Source organism: Dipodomys spectabilis, unplaced genomic scaffold, assembly GCF_019054845.1.
Source record: "Dipodomys spectabilis isolate Male_0828 unplaced genomic scaffold, ASM1905484v1 ptg000096l, whole genome shotgun sequence".
Classification (NCBI taxonomy): Eukaryota; Metazoa; Chordata; class Mammalia; order Rodentia; family Heteromyidae; genus Dipodomys; species Dipodomys spectabilis.
In genome coordinates, this window is record NW_024870773.1 from 22,651,495 (window position 1) to 22,671,503 (window position 20,009).

Sequence of the window (20,009 nt, forward strand, 5' to 3'; positions counted from 1 at the left end):
TTGAAGCCCCATTCTCAGATCTGAAAGCAGGTTTCCCATGCTAAGCAGACTCCACCGGAGTAGGCGTGGCAACTTTTCTTGTTTTAAAACAAATTTACATTTGTTATGCATGATCCTTATAAATATTTTAACTAGAAAGCAGGTACTTGCAAATATATCACAAAACATCCAAACCCTTTCAATGTAGTTGAACAAATAGTAAATAATACAAATTCTGCAAGTTATCGAAGATATGGAGAAGAGTACCATCCGATAAAGAAATTTGTTAGCCTTTAGCAGTATCTTTTGCAAAGATATACAACTATTTTGGATAGTTCTAGGTGCATACAGTTTGTCAGCTAATCCTGAAGAACCAAACTTTTCATTTTAGATAGCTTTCTCCCGTGTTTGAAACTATGTCATGACTCCTGGTCAAAGATCTTTTAAACTGACACTTGTTCAAGATCTGAGTGCACCTTTGGACTGTAAAACTTTCAACTGTGCTGCTTTTTTTGGCTACCTTTAGAACACCAAAGAGGCTTTCTGCTCTTCAATAAGACATAATCACCCAAATTGTGCAAGTCAGTCTTTCCTGAAATAATTCATTCTAATTCATTCCTTAAACTAGAGGGGGCAAGAATTGGATGAACCTCTAGGGCAATTTCTTTTTTTTTTTTTTTTTTTTGAGTCCGGTCGTAGGGTCTGAACTCTGGGCCTGGGCGCTGTCCCTCAGCTCTTCAGCTCAAGGCTAGTGCTCTACCACTTGAGCCATAGCGCCACCTCCGGCTTTTTTCTTTTTGCTTATGTGGTGCTGAGGAATCGAACCCAGGGCCTCGAGCATGCAAGGCAAGTGCTCTACCACTGAGCCACCTTCCCAGCCCCTCTAGGGCAATTTCTGTGCTTCCTCATTCTCCTTTTAGTTTTAGACTTTTGTTGTTGTTGTTCTGATGGATATCATCCATATACCACAAAAACCCAAATCAGTAACAGTAGCACAACATTTCCCCTTTTAGGCTGGAATATCAGATTATCAATTCCATAACACTTTGTTTTTTGTATGATACCTCACATTTAATATTTTTCAATAAAAATTTCCTGCTATTCTTTCCTTCTTTCTTTTTCTTTCTTTTGCTTTGTTGGTCATGGGTCTTGAACTCTGGTCTTGAATTCTGCCCCTCAGCTCTTCAGCTCAAGGCAAGTGTTTTACCACTTGAGCTACAATGCCACTTCCAGTTTTCTGGTGGTTTATTGGAGATAAGCGTCTCACAGACTTTCCTGCCAGGGCTGGCTTTGAACCACAATCTTCAGATCTCAGCCTCCTGAGTAGCTAGGATGACAGATGTGAGCCACCGGTACCCTGCTTATCAACTCTATTTCTTAGTTAAGTAAATGATGGAAAGGGTGCCTCTTTAGTAGGATACATAGTGGACATACTATATTAAATTGTAAATCTCTTATACAACTACTTAAAATAACAAATATAATTTTTTTCTCAATTACAAGGAACCTCATGAATTATTACTTAGTATTCACCAATACCTTACATCTACATCTTTCTAAGAAAAATATTAATTGAGCCATCCTGTTAAATGGTGATAATGATAAAACACCAAGGAAATAGCTTTTATCACACAAATTATTTACCTTCAGAATGAATGAGAAATGGTTCCTACATAAGTCAACTATAGTTCCATGCAGTTTATTCAGTGAGTTACCAAGGCCTGAACGAACTCTGTGGAGATTGAAACTTGTTTTTATTTTCTTCAAATAGTATAGAGATACTTTTATAGGTTGGAAGCAAGAGCTCAGAGGTACAGAACAAAATCCTACTGATACTGAGATTAAATGCTTACATTTGTACCTCTAAAAACTATAGAGAGTAAATGTGATTTAGAAAGTGTCTAACAATTACTACATTTGGAAAGCTGTGTGATGTTTTTGTGTGTATATGTTTCAAAAGGATATTTGCATGTTTAAAATAATCAAAAGTACTAACTACTTTCAATACTATAATCTTGTTTTCCAGGAAATATTCAATGGCTTAAAATATTTTGTGTTTTCTATATGGAAGTTTTCTTTTGCACTTGAACCATTTAAAATGATTTTTTATATATACATATATATAAAATCAGTATTTTTAAACTTAAGAGTGTTTGATATTTGATAAACATATTTTTAGATGCTCAAGGAGAGTTGATACATGGGTTTTATTATTTTTTACTGCTTCAGTTCTTGGGGTTTATTTAGGTACCTTGAATTATGTAAGATGACTTCTTGCATAGAAAAAACTAAGATGAATTTTAATAAACTGAGAAAAAAATGTCGGAGAAAACATTAGAAATAAAACCAATAAATTGTAGACTAAGGAAAGGATTCATTGTCTGCCAAGATTGCTGCAATCAGTTGGCATGCTTTGATGGTCCTGACCTGACACAGAGCACTGGGTCTGAGGCAGAAATTCATAGTCTCTGCAAAATGTACTATACCAAGTATCCTTACCAGTACTTCCCAAGCAGGAAATATGCTATTCCCCAGCTCATTACTCAGTCTCTGCAGCTGTGAGATCTCATTACTCAGTCTCTGCAGCTGTGATCCTTGAGCTGCTACAAGACCCACCTGGGAATACTGGTATTCTTCACATGAGTTTCACCTTCCAAACCACATGCAGTGTGTTGTCTTGTGCCTGGACCAGGGCTATGGAAATACTAATGAAACCCCTGTTATCTCCTACTTCTCTAAAGCTTAAGGGCTTTGCCATTCTTACCACAGAAATGTCTATGAAATAACTTTGGTCATCTCCCTCCACTTTCTGCAGACTTCTAGACAAAGGAGTTTAGAAGAAGAGATAGATGAGAAGCAAACAGAAAACTCTCAACTCATGCAAGACTGGAAGTCAGCAAAATTGAGGGAAAATATCTTCTTTTAATTTCATTTCAATGGGTGACAATCATTTAGTGCTTTGCTTCCTGACTTAGGGACCCATTTGAAGCTGGGACTGAGTTGCTAAGCAGTGTGGATTGGAAGCCATGTGTCCAGTCATCAGCCTCTGAGACGTTCCAGCATCATGTCCATCCAGGCAAGTGCTCTGCAGAAGTGATGAAGAGGTCCATGTCAGTATTCATCAGAAAATGGAAAATTAGGGTGGCCTTCAAACCTGCAATGAGAAAGAAGAATGCATATGGGATTTCATAACTCTGTGTTTAGAAGGGATTTCATAACTCTTGTTTCTAGAAGCGATTTCTGTGAAGCCCGCCCTTAGGGTGAAAGCTAAAATGTTTGTTTTCTGGTAAGTCATTAAGTGGACATTTTGTACTTTTATAAACATGATTTTGTAACATTAAAGTGGTAAATTGTTTAAACCAATTTCTGTCTTTCAGACTGAACACACAGAGAATCCACTCACCTCTTCAAACATGTGCATATGTCAAAATAAAGCAAAACAAAACAATACCAAAGAGATTCCTTTTTTATTACAAATTCCCAGTGATGAAAGCACAAACTGATTTGTCTTGTTCAGAAAGGACAATTCCAGTGATATCTTAGCACTAGTAAATAGCCTTGGGTAATTATAGGTAACTATTAACAATGCCATCTAAATCTTATTTATTTATTCATTCATTATTTATTGACAGCTTACTGCATGGAACATGCTATATTAGACTAAAAATAGAAAGTATGTTATGTAAATGGCAAAATCTCATGGTCAAGGAGCTTACCGTATAAGATCTATATACAGTAATGACCACACTATAAAGTGATAAAAGTGATTATATATTCAATTGTTTGGGAAGAGTTCCAGAAAGCTTTGTGTCATCCTTGACTTACACTGGCCTCAGTCTGACTCATACTGAGGTAACTTTAAACTATCTCAACCCCATCAGAAATTAAGTTGATAAAAATATATTTGCCAAAGTTACTTACATACGAGCAGAAAAATACCGAAAATTTCTGTTCAGGCCATCTATGACTTTCATATCTTCTGAAGGTAACTGGAATTCAAAAACCTGCCAAATAAATAGAAAAGTGTTTTTGTTTAAAATTTGTATTTTGGGCGCATATTTCTTTGTCTGGAAATTTGCAACCAATCTGACTGATGCAGTGATAATATTTAAGTGTCTGAGAAGTCTCCCAAGTAAGCAATAAATACCAGGTAAAAATAAATAAATAGAAACAAATTCCTGACATGGTGAATGGAAACCCTTTTTTGCACAACTACTTAAAGATAACAATCACAAAAAACCCAAATTCCTATGTGTTGAAAATGTGTAAAACTGCAGATGAAATGGAAGAAGCTGGAGACCAAACAAAGCTGACCTGATTTTAAAAGTACTTCCTTGTGTATTTAGAAGATCCAGAGAAACCCAGAGCCATATTTTTGAAAGATAATTAAATATTTTTCATGGATAAACTTGGATTTCTAACAGCAGCAAGCGGTTAGTATGTGAAAAGTAGTATTATTTTTAACAATTTAAAACAAGAACTTTCCACATATTAATGATGTTCTGTTCAAAGGACTCAGGCAAGGAATTGGCTGAAGTCCTAGTGTCAATTTGACCAGTTTAATTATCATAAATATGATATTTTTCCACTTGCTGCTTGACTTTTTTTAGCCCTCTGTATTTTGAACAGATAGACGGTGAATATTTTCTCCCATTCTGTTTTTAATACAGTCCAATTGATCAACCTTTGTTCACATTTCCTGAGCAATTGGAAATAATCAGCTAAAAAGAAAAGAAAGGAAAAGAATAACCAACCCGCTAAAGGGGTTGGAGGCGTGGTAGAGTACTAGCCAATGAGTGACAGTGTCAGGTATCAAGTTTGAGTCCTCATTTTGGGCAAAGAAAAGAAAAGCAATGACCACCTATGCTTAAGTCTTTCATAGTTTCCTATAGTAATTTCATAGTTTCAGATCTTACATTAACATCTTTGACCTACTTGGAGCTGATATTTGTACAGGGTGAGAGAGTCTAATCTTTGACATGGGTATTATCCTGTACTCCTGGTACCAGCTGTTAAACAAGTTGTCTTTTCTTCCGTGTTTGTTTCTGGTTCCTTTTGACTGCATATTTCTAGACCTTTTATTTTTTCCACTGGTGTCTGTTTTTTTTTTGTGTGTGTATGCCAGTAACATGCTGTTTTTGGTACTATCTGACCCCACCACACTGCTCTTGGCCATATATAAAAAAGAGTAAATCAGAAAGATATGTACATAGCCATGTTTTCGTGCAGTTGTGTTCATAACCGCCAAACTAGAATCAACTGAGCTGCTCAATAAGTGAATAGCTGATGAATGGATAAAGAAACTATGGTATATACATATATTGTATATGGTGTGTATGTTTATACATACATACATACATACTATGGGATATGTCCATAAGGAAAAATGAATTTATGTTAAACTGGTTGAACCAAGTTTAAAAAAGGCAAATATTAGATCTTCTCACTCATTATGTGTTGGGAGCCCTATAGGGAGTCTCTCTGCATGATAGGCTTGACTATCTCACTGGAACATCAGGAGGCTGTTCACAGAATCCGGTCTTTTCATCCTGCCCCATACAAACACCCGGCAGCTGCTAACGACCACCTTTTCACTGCCCTAGGCAAACATCCTACAGCTGCTACGGCCAATGAAAAAGCTTCCTTATTCTAAGTATATAAATACCCCTGTGTGAAAAATAAAAATTGGCAGCTTGATCAGAATCCTTGTCTTGCTGTCATTCTTCGTGTCTCTTGTCCCTTCATTCCTTCTCACTTAGGTTCATTGCCCTCGTTGAAGTCCTGCGGGTGGGGACAATTATGGAATATATACACACACATATATGTATATACACATGTATAGGTATATATATTATATATACACACATATGTGCATTTATATATAACAGGCTAGTGAAACACACCAAATGGTGCTTGAAAAAGGTGAAGGAGAAGAAAAAAGGGGAACTTAACCAGTGTGCATTCTGCACCTATACAAAAATATTCCAATGAAAACCCATATATTACAAATATACACTAACTCAAAAAATAAATTTGAAAAGAATATTTACTAAAAATAATGATTAACACTTGTACAGGGGTCAGAACACATCACTGTTGTAAAGCTGAAGCTAAATTCCTTGTTCCCAGCCCAATCCCAATTGTCCCTGGTAGCGCTACTGTAAAGGAAGAGAAGACGTTTCTAAACAGGCATGAGGTGGATACGCATAGTAAAACGCCGGGTGAGTGCAGATGGACTACCGATGTCTCTTGAGAGTAAAAGTAGGAAGGATGTGGCAAGAAAGATGGTACCCAGAGCCCCTGAGCATCACCTGCATGTTCTCTTTGATTCGCTCCTCATTGAAACTCTTGACCAGGGCCACAATCCCTCGCTGTAGCTGGTAACGAAGGGCGACCAGGGCTGGAGTTCGCTTGTGCTTTTTTGCCATGGCTCCAAGAACTGGATCATCCAAGAGAACTGGGGCGCTCTCATCCACCCTGGAAGGAGAGACAGAAGGGCTGAGGTTTAGACCAGACATTCTCCAGTGTGGCCCCCGGACTCACAACACCATTATGGCCTGGGATCTCCTCTCCGCACCCTGAGCCAGTTGAGAGTGAGCTCCAGAAAAATCTGGTGTTGTGGAACTAAATACCTTTGCTCAATTGTTGTTCCTTAGGTATGATTCCTTTTATTTTTCTTCTTTTGTGCCAGTCCTGGGGCTTGAACTCAGGGCCTGGGCACTGTCCCTGAGCTTCCCCCCCCCCCCCCCTTAAACCCAGTGCTCTAGCATTTGGGCCATTGCACCACTTCTAGCTTTTTGGTGGGTATTTAGAGATATGACTGTCAGAGACTTTTCTGCCCAGACTGGCTTCAAACTGCCATCCTCAAATGTCAGCCTCCTGAACAGCTAGGATTACAGGTATGACTACCAAACCCTATTTTTCTTATTACCCATATTTATATCTTTGAGTTCCCAGAGCACCATAGGCAACCAGAACAATGTCTTTTGATTTGCAGAAATCCAGTAGTTTGCTTTGATTCAGGTAAGGATGGCATTCTACCTGTGGAGGGACAAGATAAGAACATTCAAGTTATATGGGATCCTATATTAATGCACAAAAGAAATATTAAAAGAAGCTGGAAAACGTAAATTAACATGACACCTAAATATGAACTAGCAATAATAAGTAAAGATTATTATTTTTTTCCAGTACCAATGCTTGAGCTCAGGGCTTTGACCTTTTGCTCAGTTTTGTCCTTCACTCAAAGCCCAAAATGTAATCAATGTAGACTACTTGATAAATCCTTCCTAGAAAACATGAGGAAAGGAATTGGGGGTTATTGTATATTGAAGAGAAACATGACAGAAAGCTGTTTGTAAGCTACAATTTGACTTAGGTTAAAAAAAGAAGCATGAAAGATGTTTTGAGAAAGCAATGGGGAATCTGATTATGGATGGTATATCCAGTGACAAGAGTGAAAAGCCATCCATTTCCTTAGGTCTAACAATCCAATTGCAACTTCAAAGGACAGTAATTTATTTCTTAGAAGATGTGTTGTGCTGAATAGAGGTATCTACAATTCTATTTGATCATACCTGCATTGCATGCAGATAATGCTCCAGGCACTTACCTACATTGCAGAGCATAGCAAAAATCAACCATCTTGGACATATGTGGGAAAATATAGACACTTTAAAGATTTGAATGTGAGCATCATAAAAAATTGTTGTAAAACAAGTATTAATATTTGGGACTCTAGTTCTATGTTATTTCATATTAGATACCACAAACTACGTATATAGTATATATAATAGTAATATTGTATATGTTATATGCTATATATTACATATAATCAGTAATATGTATTATTTATACTCTATGTCATAATAATGAATGTAAGTATTATACACATATATATTCCTAACTGATGAATCTTATTCTTTGATTAGACTTTGTAACAAAGGAACTCAGAACATAGAACACTGCACAGAATGGAGAGGCTTAAGTCAGTAATCTAATGGCAGGAAGCAGGTGAGAGCAGCAGTCCGGAGTGCTGTCAGACAGAAGGTCAGCTCTGTTTTGCTTAGTTTCTGAATGTAGATTTCATCTACCTTCAGTATCACCATAAACAGGTAGCTCTTTCTCTCTAGCCAGGGTGTCTTTCATAGTCTCCATTTGTTTCTTTTCCCTATAGTATGCCTGTGGTCTAGAACCTTGAAACCAGAGATAATATGGGAATACCTCAAGAATGTAAGCACCATATAAACTCATACCACTGATTTCATTACTATTCCATGGATTTTATTGCTCATTCTATGGTTTCAGGTTTCCATACTCCATATATAACTGTCTCTCTAGAACACATTCATTGACCAATCTCTTGTCAGCCTTCGTATTTTAGGGATAAGTATACCTTCTCTTTGAAATGTGACTAATGGCTGCAATGAAACATGACTATATTTGCATCTGGAAATTCTTCTTTTATCTATCTATCTATCTATCTATCTATCTATCTATCTATCTATCTATCTATCTATCTATCTATCTATCTATCTATCTAGGGCTTGAACTTGGGGCCTGAGTGCTGTTCCTGAGCTCTTCTGCTCAAGGTTAGCACTCTACCACTTTGAGTGACAGTGCCACTTTCAGTTTTCTGGTGGTTAATTGGAGTCTCATCGACTTTTCTGTGAGGGCTGGCTTTGAACTTCAATCCTCAGATCTCAGACTCATGAGTAGCTAGGATTACAGGTGTGAGCCACTAGGTTCCAGCTCTTAAAAAATATTTTTATTATTGTTAAGTAGTTGTACAAAGGAGGTTTCATTCAACAAAACAGTTTATGAATATACACCTGGCAATTCAGTTCTATGGTCTTTTAATGTTTTTCTCTCTTTCTTTTTTTTTTAGTTTTGCTTTACAAAGCAAAGATCTAGTCTTGTGAAGAAAGGCTCTGCTCTCATCATCATCTGCTCTACAAAAGAACTATGATTGAGGAGAGGACATACATGACAATAGCATGGGGATTAAGAATGAAGGATGGAAGGAAAGCAGATGATGGCAGCTGACCTGATTGCAGACAGGTTTATACTTGAGTCCTGGTTTGTTCAGGATCCTCTCCAGCTGCCTGCGGTTAAAGTTGGACACCCCGATGGACTTGGCCAACCCCGCGTCCTTACACTTCTCCATGGCCTGGGGAGGAAAAACTGTTATGAAGAACAATTTCGGCAGCTGGCTACTGAACTTTATAATTGCAAGATCATAGTGTTATAAACATCTTTCTCCAGAAATGAAAATGAAGCTAATTACCATGGATTGGGAAGAAGAGAAAAACCAGTAAAGGAAATCAAAGGAAACAGTAGTATCAGCAATGAAAACAATTTTAGTGCTCTCAATAAGAAAGATGATGCTATATAAAGGAAAAACATGATTATCATCATTTTCTCCAATCCATCTTCATTTCTGTGTATTACATTATTAGCAATATGTTCCATTCCATCACTTAAGCAGAGTCATAATAGAGATAGTTAATTTCTACAAGACTGGGCACATATCCTTTCTGAACTGTGGATTTTTGGGCTGAGTCTTCTTTTGACTTCCCCCAGGATCTCAGCATTACTCACCTCCCATATGGCACAAAGATCCACTATGTCGAGCTTAAACTTTCCATGTTCATCTTTTGGATAAATCTCATCTCCTGGCTGAAATAGATGGAATCAGAAAAGCAATCTCACAAGGTTTATCTCTCCACTCACATCGATGTTCTCAGGCAGATCTATGTCTGGGAGCTAAAATGAGCTAGAATGTTGACCTTACCACTGAAAGAGGTACAAAAGTCTGCATATGGGTTTGTAAGGAATGTCTTTGAATGACAAGCTTATTCTAATTTCTTATATAAATGATCTGTTTTCATTAATAACAAATTCTCAGGTCCTCGTAGGTTGCCCATGAGTAATTTCCTTATTCTTCATACCCTTGTGCTTTTTCCCTGGAAAAATGACTGTCTTTCACTGAGAAGTCAATAGTTACATGGCCTTGTGAATTGTAATATTGACCTAGGCTAAACAGTCAAAAATGAATGAGTAGTCAATAATGATTTTAATTTCCTAGAGCACATGACTGCTTCAAAGGCAGCCAAGTGAGCAAATGACCTGGACTTTTTAAGATAAATTTTGATAGAGAAGATAGAGTGCAAATGGCCATGACCTTGAACTCGCTTAAAGCCCTATATGCCACCAGTCAAAATGGGACAAAACTTAACCAAACTTCTAATGATAAAGAACAGACAAAAGCATTTCAGAAGATTTCTCCTGATACATAAATCTATCCATGGCTGTGACTACCCAATTACATGTTACTTTGAGCAGTCTTATAGCTTTGCACACATAATTGAGTTCATATGAATTTTAGAAGCTTAACTCAACCACACATAAAAAGAGAATCAAGCTGACAGCTGAGGTTTTGATAGATCAATATTGAAAATTGCCTACCTTAAGAGACACTGGGAAATGAATAAGGTAGAGGTCAACATAATTCAGTTGAAGCCTTTTCAATGTTCTTTCCAAACTAGGTCGAACAAGCTCTGGTTGATGAGAAGTAGACCAAAGCTATAAAGGTTGAAGGAAGAAGTTGTGGTGGTTTAATAAATTATCAAAATTTGTGGCTTCTATTTACCTATAGTGAGACATTTTTCAACTAGTTAGACACTGATGATCACAGAAAATAAACTCCCTTGTATCATGGATTTCCTTTGATGAGATCTATTAAACATAGCCCATTCCATTAGTAGGTGCACATACACATCTATGTACCGTACCTTTGAAGTACAAAATATGTCCTCTCTCTTCACTGTGCCATCCTCAATCTTGCTTTGAATGGCCAGGCCTACCTCCTCTTCATTTTGGTACAAATAAGCAGCATCAATATGGCGGAACCCAGCATCAATAGCTAGTTTGGTGCAGTCTGTAATCATTTTCTTGGGAACCTAGAGGAACAATCAAAAGTAGTAATTAGAGAACTACAGAGTTGAGTGTTATTTCACATACAAAGTAGTGACTTGTATACAAAGTAGCCTTTCCTCATGCCTTGTGCAAATTGTGTGTAGGGTGAGTAATCCATGGATATGTGCCTTTCCTACGTCAATGATAAGAATTGGGCCATCTAAGGAATAGTTAAAGTTCCAAGAAATCATTCTTCTGTCATTTTAATTTTGTCTTTTCCTTATGCCTGGGTTACTCAAAGAAAAATAGAAAAGTGCATCAGTGGAGCTCATTGCACACTGTGGTAGAGTAGACTATACAATTCATGCGGGGGAGAAGGGAAGGAGGGATTGGGAGAAAGTAAGGGAAGGGAAAATGTGTAAAAAAGGAAATGTACCTCACTCATGTAATTGTAATCCTACTGTACATCCCATTTATAATAGTAAATTCACAGGACTCTGTGCATAATTACACAGTGGTTTTCTTGTTTTTGTTTTTAGAAAGTGAGATTATAAAGTTAACACAGGAAAAGTTGCATGAAGGGAAGTATTCTAGCAGATATAAGGGAAGTATTCTAGCAGATATTCTGTGTGATCTAGAAATCTTCTTCACAGTGAAATCACATTGAACCCCTGATCACTGAATTTAGAAAATACATTGTGGTTTTCAAGGAAAGCCATTTAGAGTGTCAATTCTCAAGTCTTTCTCTAAAGGCTATAGACCACTTTGCTAACCCTCAAATTCCAGACTTCTATCAGAAAGCAAGAACACATAAACCCCACTGCTTGTATGGGAGTTTAGGTATATTGGCCATCTATAGTAGCCATAAAATGGTGAGAAACTTAAGTTCCAAATAGCAAATAGCAGTGTGCATGCCAATCCTTTCTATACAGCCATTGTTATGTACGTGATGGAAGTATATATGGAAAATAAAGGTGTGTACTTAAAATATGCAGATTTATATGCAAGAAGTCATCAATGCCATGAGAAGAAAATTTCAAGTAGGTATCAGTCTTCATACCAAAGATCTTTTTTTTAAAAAGGAAATTATCAATAAGATGCAATGTAAGTTATTGACTTATCTTCCAAATTTAGATAACTATTTGAAAGAGCATTTATTTAAAAAGTGAAAAAGATAAGCCGAAAACTATTTATTTGTGTCCAGGCCCTGAGTCCAAGCCCCATGACTGACATAAAATTTACAATGCAGAACTAAGGGCATAGCTGAAAAGGTGTGCAGAACAGTCAATCTTTCACTGCTGCTAATTAACCAATCAAGCAGCAATCTAAAAAGGACTTTAGACTACATAATGCCTTTTGCTGCCCTTGCCTGCTACCATACCAGACTTTCTGAGGTATAAATGGACTCAAAGGCTTTACAAAGCAGAGGCTATAGTGGAGTCCTTGGTTCTCCCTTGACCTCTATCCTACTGTACTCTCCAAAGACTTACAGGTTCACTATTTCTCTTTGGAAATTTCCTAAAATCTTTCAGGAAGTAAAGCTATGGATTCAAGTTTCAGGGAACTCATCTGTATCAGGTAACCAAGGGTTCTGTGGAAAGTTATAGAACATACATTAAGAAGGACCACTAACTCATACATACTCTTATTATGTCCCAATCCTGCTAACACTACATGGATAATGTCAGGTAAATTTCCAGCAGTTGAGGTAATGTAAAGTTCTTAGGAAGACGGTGAGATGGAAGCCAGAAGTCATCCATGAGAAACAAATGGAATTCTTGCCCACTTCCTGGGATGTCTTGTAGGACAGGAGGATCTACCATTTTCCCTACACCCTGACCTTCTGTTCCACTCCCACCAAGTGTTGAAGTGACCAAAGGTCAGCCTGAGGCTTCTGTGCTTGAAGCCTTGACAATCTCTTTTTTAAAGGGACATTGCACAGTGATTTTCTACCATCTTGCCCTTTGCAAGAAGACTTTGATCATGGACCTTTTATTAGTATTCTAATTAATTGATTATTATGACTTCTTAATGCTCTGAAAAATTCTGCACACCAGGTCTTTGAATCAGGATTCCCACTTCCTGATTCCTCCAAAGAGTATATGGTCAAAAAGAAAAACCCAAAACTTGGTATATTCTTCCCCCCTATACAATTGCACCCCCCTCCATTCTTTTGTTGACAAGATAATTAAATCTTAGTGCTCTCACACCCTGTGGTGAAAATGGTGCATGGAAATTCTACTTAGCCCAGGTCCAATATTGGCTCTGAGAGGTTTAAGGCTCCCCTAAACCTGAACAGCAGTGCCTCTCCATCTTTTATTCTGTTTACTATTCTCATCAACTTTACTGATTTCTCTATATCTTGCCTTCTATAACTCTTCATGAACTATAGAAATAAACACAGAAACTATTCCAGTTGCAATCAATATCCAAGCAAGGAAGCTGGCAGGCAGTGTTCTTGAAGAATGACTTTCCTTTTTTCCTCCATGCTGGGACACAAATCAAACACAGAGGAAAATATGATGTGCAGTATGCGATTAAATATTATGGCTCTAATGGAGATCAAAGTCTAAAAGTCTTCTCCCTTTTACATGGCTTATCTCTAACCTGGAAAATAAACCTGAGAACCAAGTGAGTCCCAGTACTCAGACAAGAAATGGATGTGTTCACAGCACAGATCAACTTCCTCTCATCCTAGTTATTTTCCTTTGAACCATTCACCAAACGATGACTTACTTCTTCAGGCAAGTGTATACCCAGAAGCTAGATGACTGGATAATATGGTAGCTCTACTTTGATTTTATCAGGAATCTCCATACTGTTCTTCATCATGTCTGTAATTTACATTTTTACTAAAAGTACAAGAGTTTTTTTCTCTATATACTATCCAGAAATGTGATTTATTTTTAATTTTAGCTTAGCCTTTGACATGAGTCATTCTATAAGGCTGAAATGATATCTCACTGTAGTTTTGAATTTTATGACATACTTCAGAGCCATAGGAAACAGTAGCAAGATGCTGGCATAGAAATGGACATAAAGACCTGTGGAATGGCACACATGTCTCCGAAATGAATCCACATGTCAGGATGATTTTCAACAAATAGACAAAAATAGACTTTGAAAAAAGAGCACCCTTTTCTGTAAATAATTCTTGGAAAGTCTAATGCTTGTATTCAGTTCTGTTGTGATATTTCCATATATATGTGTCACATCTTCTGACAAAAAGTTTGACATATTTATTTCTCAGTATGTATAAATATCAGATCAAAACTGGATCACACACTTTAGGACCTGAAACTTTGAAAGTGCTAAAAGAAAACATAAATGAACGAATTCAGAACTTCAGGATAAACAAAGTTTTTAGATACATTCCCTAAACACAGAAAACAAGGAAACATCAGGGAAAGAAGACAAATTAGATTGTATTAAGTCAAGAATGTTGTGTATACCAATGGAAACAATCAATAGCATGAAGAGGCAATTCCTAGAATATAAAAAGTATTTATTAATTAATCACCTCATAAATCAATATCATAACATCTATGAAATTCAGAATGCAACAATAGAAAACAAATATCACAATAAAAATGATCAAATGATGCTACTAGAAACTTCTCTTACTGTCCAAAAAATAAAGAAAATATGCTCTGTACCATTATCAGATGATTTTACAGTTAAATTTTCTTTTTTCCTTCCTACCTAATTCGGAAATAGACTGGGACAGAATGGAAAAGTAATGACCAGGATAATCAGTATCTGATACATGATCAGATCCTGAGGAATGGTGAAACAGAGACCCAGTGAACCACCAGAGAGCCACACAGGAAACTGGCCAGCTTTCTATTCATTCTATCTCCTTTTAAATCTTCAAGCCAACATGAGTGTTGTTACCTTTTCAGAGGAATAGGTGCCAAAGCCCAGGACAGGAATAAAGTGACCATCATTCAGTTGTATGCACTGATGCTTGGAATTCATCCTGGGTCACTTCTCAGAATTATTTTCTTTCTCAGTGCTCTAAGCAGATTCTGTTCCTTCTTCCCTCTCAGAGCAGCAAATAAATGGAAGTCCTTTATAGTCAACTGTCTGACTAATGACCATCTGATGGCATGTGGGAGGAGTAAAAGTAAGTAACAGTGTACACGTGAGAAAAGATTGGAACCAGTTAACTGAATACGCCTCTTTTAAATGAGCATACAGGTGAGTCGGGCTTTTGTGGTAATATTTCCTTACATACATACCATGCTGCCTGACCAAATTTACTTCCTCTATCACTTTCCCTGGTGTCCTTACCTGCTTCTTAAAATAATTTCAGTAGGCTTCATTGTTCTGTCTTCCTGCTTACTCCTTGCTAGTACTGTCCCTTCCACCTTCACATCATCTTTCTTTTAGAATCCACATATGAGGGGAAAACGGTTCTTGTGATCTATTATTCAAGAATATCAAAACCAAAAGAAGAAGATGGGGAGAAGGCAGTAAAAATCCATTGTATATCCTACAAAATGAAGAAGGGTGAGGGAAGAAGGGAGTGACATTGATCAAGATGAATTATATTCATAAACTGCATTGTTAAATGGTAACTCCTCTGTACAACTACTTAAAGATAATAAAAAGAAAAAAGGCGTGAAACTCTTGCTTTTCTGTGTAAATGAAGATTATTTCCCAAGATCAAGGCTACAGAAAAGACAAAAGCTGCCCCTTGGACTTGGGATAAAGTACATATTCATGTCTTTTTGAGTCTAGCCGATTTAACTTCACGATCTCCACTGTCATCCATTTTCCTACAAAAAGGTTTGTTTTTATAGCTGCCTCATATCCCACTGAGAATATACCATCCATTCTATCCATCCATTGATCAAATGTAGAATAAACCCATACTTTATTTTGAATACTGTTGGGCTAAACATGGATATGCAAGCATCTGCCCGTGCTAGGGCTGAAACTCGGTGGTTGGGCACTGCCCCTTAGCTACTTTCCTCAAGGCTGGCACTCTACTACTTGAGCCACAGTTACATTTCTGGCTTTTTCTGTGGTTAATTGGAGACAAGAATCCCATGGACTTTTCTGCCTGGGCTGGCTTTAAACTGCAATTCTCAGATTTCAGCCTCCTAAGTAGCTAGAATTACAGATAAGAGACATTGGCATGCAGCTTAGAAGCTATATTTCCAAAGGAAATTCCAAATTGACTTCTACAGTGATTGGAGTATACATTTCCATCATGTCCTATGGATGCCCATTTTCTTCTCCTAGACATCGTCTATCAAAAGACATAAAGGAGGAGGAAGGGGAAGAGGAAGAAGAGGAGGAAATGAAAGAGGAGAGGGAGAGGGAGAAGGAGGAGGAAGAAAAGATAGAGGAGGAGCAGGAGGAGGTGAAAGAAGAAACAACCATCCCCTTAAACTACCAATATCTGAAGTGTTATTGACCTACTTCAGAGTTGCTTAGTGTCATAGCCTGGGTACCTCGCAGTATAACTATGTGTGGAGAGATTACTTGATGTCACAAAAGCAACTATTACTTGCCTAGGTTACAGATTTGTCCAATAGATGTACAATGGAAATGGTGGGTCTGTGTACCACATGAGGGTTTACTACTTAGCGGAAGAAGCCAGAAGAGAGTGGGTCAAGTATCTATTCATGAGGAAAAAATAATTCAGGAAAATATGCTGAACATTTGTGACATTGGCCTGATGTACTGACTAAGGTCTTTCACAAGGACATCATCTGGTGTGTCAGCCAGCACTGCTGTTATTCTCTGGGAAGCTTTTGCCCCATGACAGCTAAGAGTCAACTCGGCTTCTCAGCACAGTCTTCCTTGAAACAAGCCATCACTGGGAACTAGAAGGGGCATTGGCATTGATGTGTTCAAGGAAAAACTTTTGGATCCATTTCTGTGTTTGCTAACTTCCTTAGTGATTTTACACTTTTCATATCTTTAAATATCATCTGGTATTTAAATAGCCCAAACCCATATCCCCAGCAAGTAAAAACCCAGAATGGAACATTAAAATTTCTGTGTCAGGGGCTGGGAAGGTGGCTCAGTGGTAGAGTGCTTGCCTTGTATGCATGAGGCCCTGGGTTCGATTCCTCAGCACAACAAAAAGAAAAAAGAAAAAAGCCAGAAGTGGTGCTGTGGCTCAAGTGGTAGAGCACTAGCCTTGAGTTGAAGAGCCGAGGGACAGTGCCCAGGCCCAGAGTTCAGGCCCCACGACCAGACCACCCCCCCCCCAAAAAAAATTTCTGTGCCAGGTTTTCAGGTGAGTGTCTAATGGACTTCTTACATTTATACCGCCAACACACTTCTATATATTCTAATATAAACTTCTAATATTTTTCTCCAAAGTTGTTTATTTCCTAAAAGGTAATCTTATTTGGACTATTTATAGTTTGATCTTATTTATTTTTTTAATTATCTTTATGTAGTTACACAAAGGAGTTGCCATTTAACAAAGCAGTTATAAGAACAACATATCTTGATCAGTCTCTCTCCCTTCAACATTCTCACTTTCCCCCTCCCCTCTCATTTCCCCACTCTTCTTAATTCTGTAGCATGTACATTGAATTCTGAATTGCTTTCTCCCCCTCCTCCTCTCTTCATTTGTCTACCCTTTTCCCCTTGACCACACCCTATTCCTTTCAAGTCCCCATGCCCTAGCATTTATTTTGCCAAACTGCCTTTTTAAGGAATTGCACTGCTTGTATTCTCCTTAAATCTACCATATTTCAGTTAATGCATATGTATACGCTTGCATACTACCCAACATATTTTTTTTATGTAAGAACCCATGAGTTTATTGTGGTAATATACTGACTCAGATATGCAAAGTGGTAACACAATACATGGCATAAGTGTTAAGCATATACCTTAAAAATATTGGTTATTCTTTTTACTCTTGGTTGTTATTTTGGTTATTTTTTTCTAAAGCAAGTGACAGCCGGGGGGGGGGGGGCCTGGCCCGTGATACCACCCCACATATTTATGTACAAGTCTATAAGCTAAATATAAGGGGAAAATATGATGCTTATTTGTGACTATTGTTCATGGAGACTCTCTTTTTTTCAGATCATAGAGCTAAGAACTTGGGTTTTTCCTCTAATTTTCATCTGCGTAGATGTCCATTGCCCCACATGCTTTGCCCGTTTGAGGACTGGATGCCTATAATGGTTTACAGCCCCAAAGGGGAAAAAGTAATATCCTCTGCTTGGAGATCTCAAAGTGTAAGTAGAGTTATAGAAAAGTATCAAATGAAAGAAGCTTAACAGAACTGTCAGTGGAAGGCAGGCTGAATGAATACTGAACTGTCACTGTGCTAGGAGAAAACCTTGTCCCATCTGAAAGCTCCTCGTTTATTGATGTGATTCTCTCAGAGCTGGAAGATTTCACAGTATGACTTAAGTTTGGCCTTTGCCACAGAATACTATCAAGGTCTGTTACTTCAGTGTACAGAGAGTTAAGATAACTTATCTTGTTTGCTCACACATTGGAAAAATGCCTCATAACAAGTGTGTTATGTCTAAAACACCGTGCTTTGTCCTTTCAACCCACGAATCACTGTGGACAACAGAATTCAGTCTGAGCAGGAGACTGTGATGTTCACAAGAGAGCAAATGCTGGATCTCATTTCCTGTGAATGCAGGATGCTCAAAAGACTAAGGCTATGCTTTATAAAAATCAGACAAAAAAGAGAATAGAAATGTACTGTTTTTGATTCAATTCAGTCAATTATAAACCATCAACCAGTTAAAACATCAACCGGCTTTCCATGGCACAGTGTAAGAAAAGGCCCCCAAACCAAACAGGTCCTCTCCTGGACGGCGAGCAGATCCCACCCAGTACCTGCATACTGGCAAACTTGGAAGAGGTCATACCCACATCCACTGAGTTCACAGCTGGATTTGATGTGGCCACACCTTTCTCCCACCTGGTCCCATCTCTTCTTACGAGGTCCCACCTGCCTTTACCTGGCCACACCTTTCCCCACCCCTACCCTAGATAAGGCCTAGCCCAGGGCCAGATGTTCTCTTTGCCAGCCGCATGGAGTGCCAACCTGGCCTGGTGCCAACTGGTCTACTAAATAAACCTACCCCTTACCTAAATAACACGTGCATCCTGTGGTTCTTACTTGGCCACCTCTTCTTTAAAAACCTAACAATCATCTCTGGGAGAACATCTTTAGATTAATTCTTATGTTGCCGTGATAGAGTGAATGTAGAGGCTGTTGTGTCTTTCTTTTCTAAAAATCTTTATTATGAAGATTTCTATATTTGTGTTTTCTGATCTTTACAGTTGGCTTTTTGACTTAATAACTGAGTCAGACTTCATTTAAATACCTATTTAAGGTAAAAATATTTACTCTTTTATACCCACGGTTAAACATGCAAGTATTATTTTAAGTGATTTAGGTGGTAAATTTAATACCCTCTATGCCAGTGAAACATGTACAACTATGTGTTCAAGTGAGAAGCATGAGCGATGTTCCTTGTCCTTGCAGACATCCTGGTACCTTGCTGGGTGAAGGGGATTTCCCACTCAGCTCTGAAAAGTCTAGAGGTAAGAGAAGCCATTCCTTGAATTGCAGATGTCATGCTATTTTAGCCTTAGGAGAGCTTTGTTACATATAATGCTCTGGTTTTGCCTTGATTCCTTCCCTAAATAGTTTGATTCATTGGCTTCTGAGTAGCCTCTAAGTACCTCCCTATATGAAAAGTATGAGCTGACCTCTGAGCTACTTCCATAGATGGACAGTTCTGCAGGTACTTGAGTATTCCCACATAAGGTCTGCTTTTGTTGGGTGTGTTCTCCACACCAAGCATGTAGTTTTTGTTTTTAAAAGCTTTGTTTAAGCTTTGTACTGGGCTGCAGGTCTTTTGAGACAGGAGTCTACCTTCAGACACCAGCTTTCCAATAAAGACTCCCAATTTGACCTCTCAAGATGTGGCTTCTCTGTTTCTTGCTGACTGAACTCCCTTACAACACAATTATACTTGAAGAACATAAATATGCTTAGCATTCAAAGAAGCTGTTGAAAATTATATTACAGTGGCACAAAAGTTGAACATAGATGAATTTTAATTGCATTACAAAATAACTGATTGGTTTCAACTTCTTTTTCA

At 37.9% G+C, this 20,009-nt stretch overlaps 1 protein-coding gene, 1 long non-coding RNA gene and 1 pseudogene across 2 annotated transcripts; 2 read left to right on the forward strand and 1 right to left on the reverse strand.

Moving 5' to 3' along the window:
- The window catches only part of LOC122113023, a 174,258-nt pseudogene that overhangs the window by 30,569 nt on the left and 123,680 nt on the right, over window positions 1-20,009 (forward strand).
- LOC122113030 (aldo-keto reductase family 1 member C1-like) lies at window positions 2,882-14,903 on the reverse strand. The gene is made up of 9 exons (XM_042685918.1): window positions 14,791-14,903; window positions 10,773-10,940; window positions 10,447-10,563; window positions 9,580-9,657; window positions 9,026-9,148; window positions 6,920-7,020; window positions 6,291-6,465; window positions 3,901-3,983; window positions 2,882-3,133 (listed from the first exon to the last, which is right to left on the reverse strand). The coding sequence occupies exons 1-9, from the start codon at window positions 14,872-14,874 to the stop codon at window positions 3,091-3,093; spliced, it is 972 nt and encodes a 323-aa protein (XP_042541852.1). The 5' UTR covers window positions 14,875-14,903; the 3' UTR covers window positions 2,882-3,090.
- On the forward strand, window positions 3,127-3,434 carry LOC122113038. The gene is made up of 2 exons (XR_006148360.1): window positions 3,127-3,265; window positions 3,357-3,434. It is a non-coding gene; the product is annotated as an uncharacterized LOC122113038 (long non-coding RNA).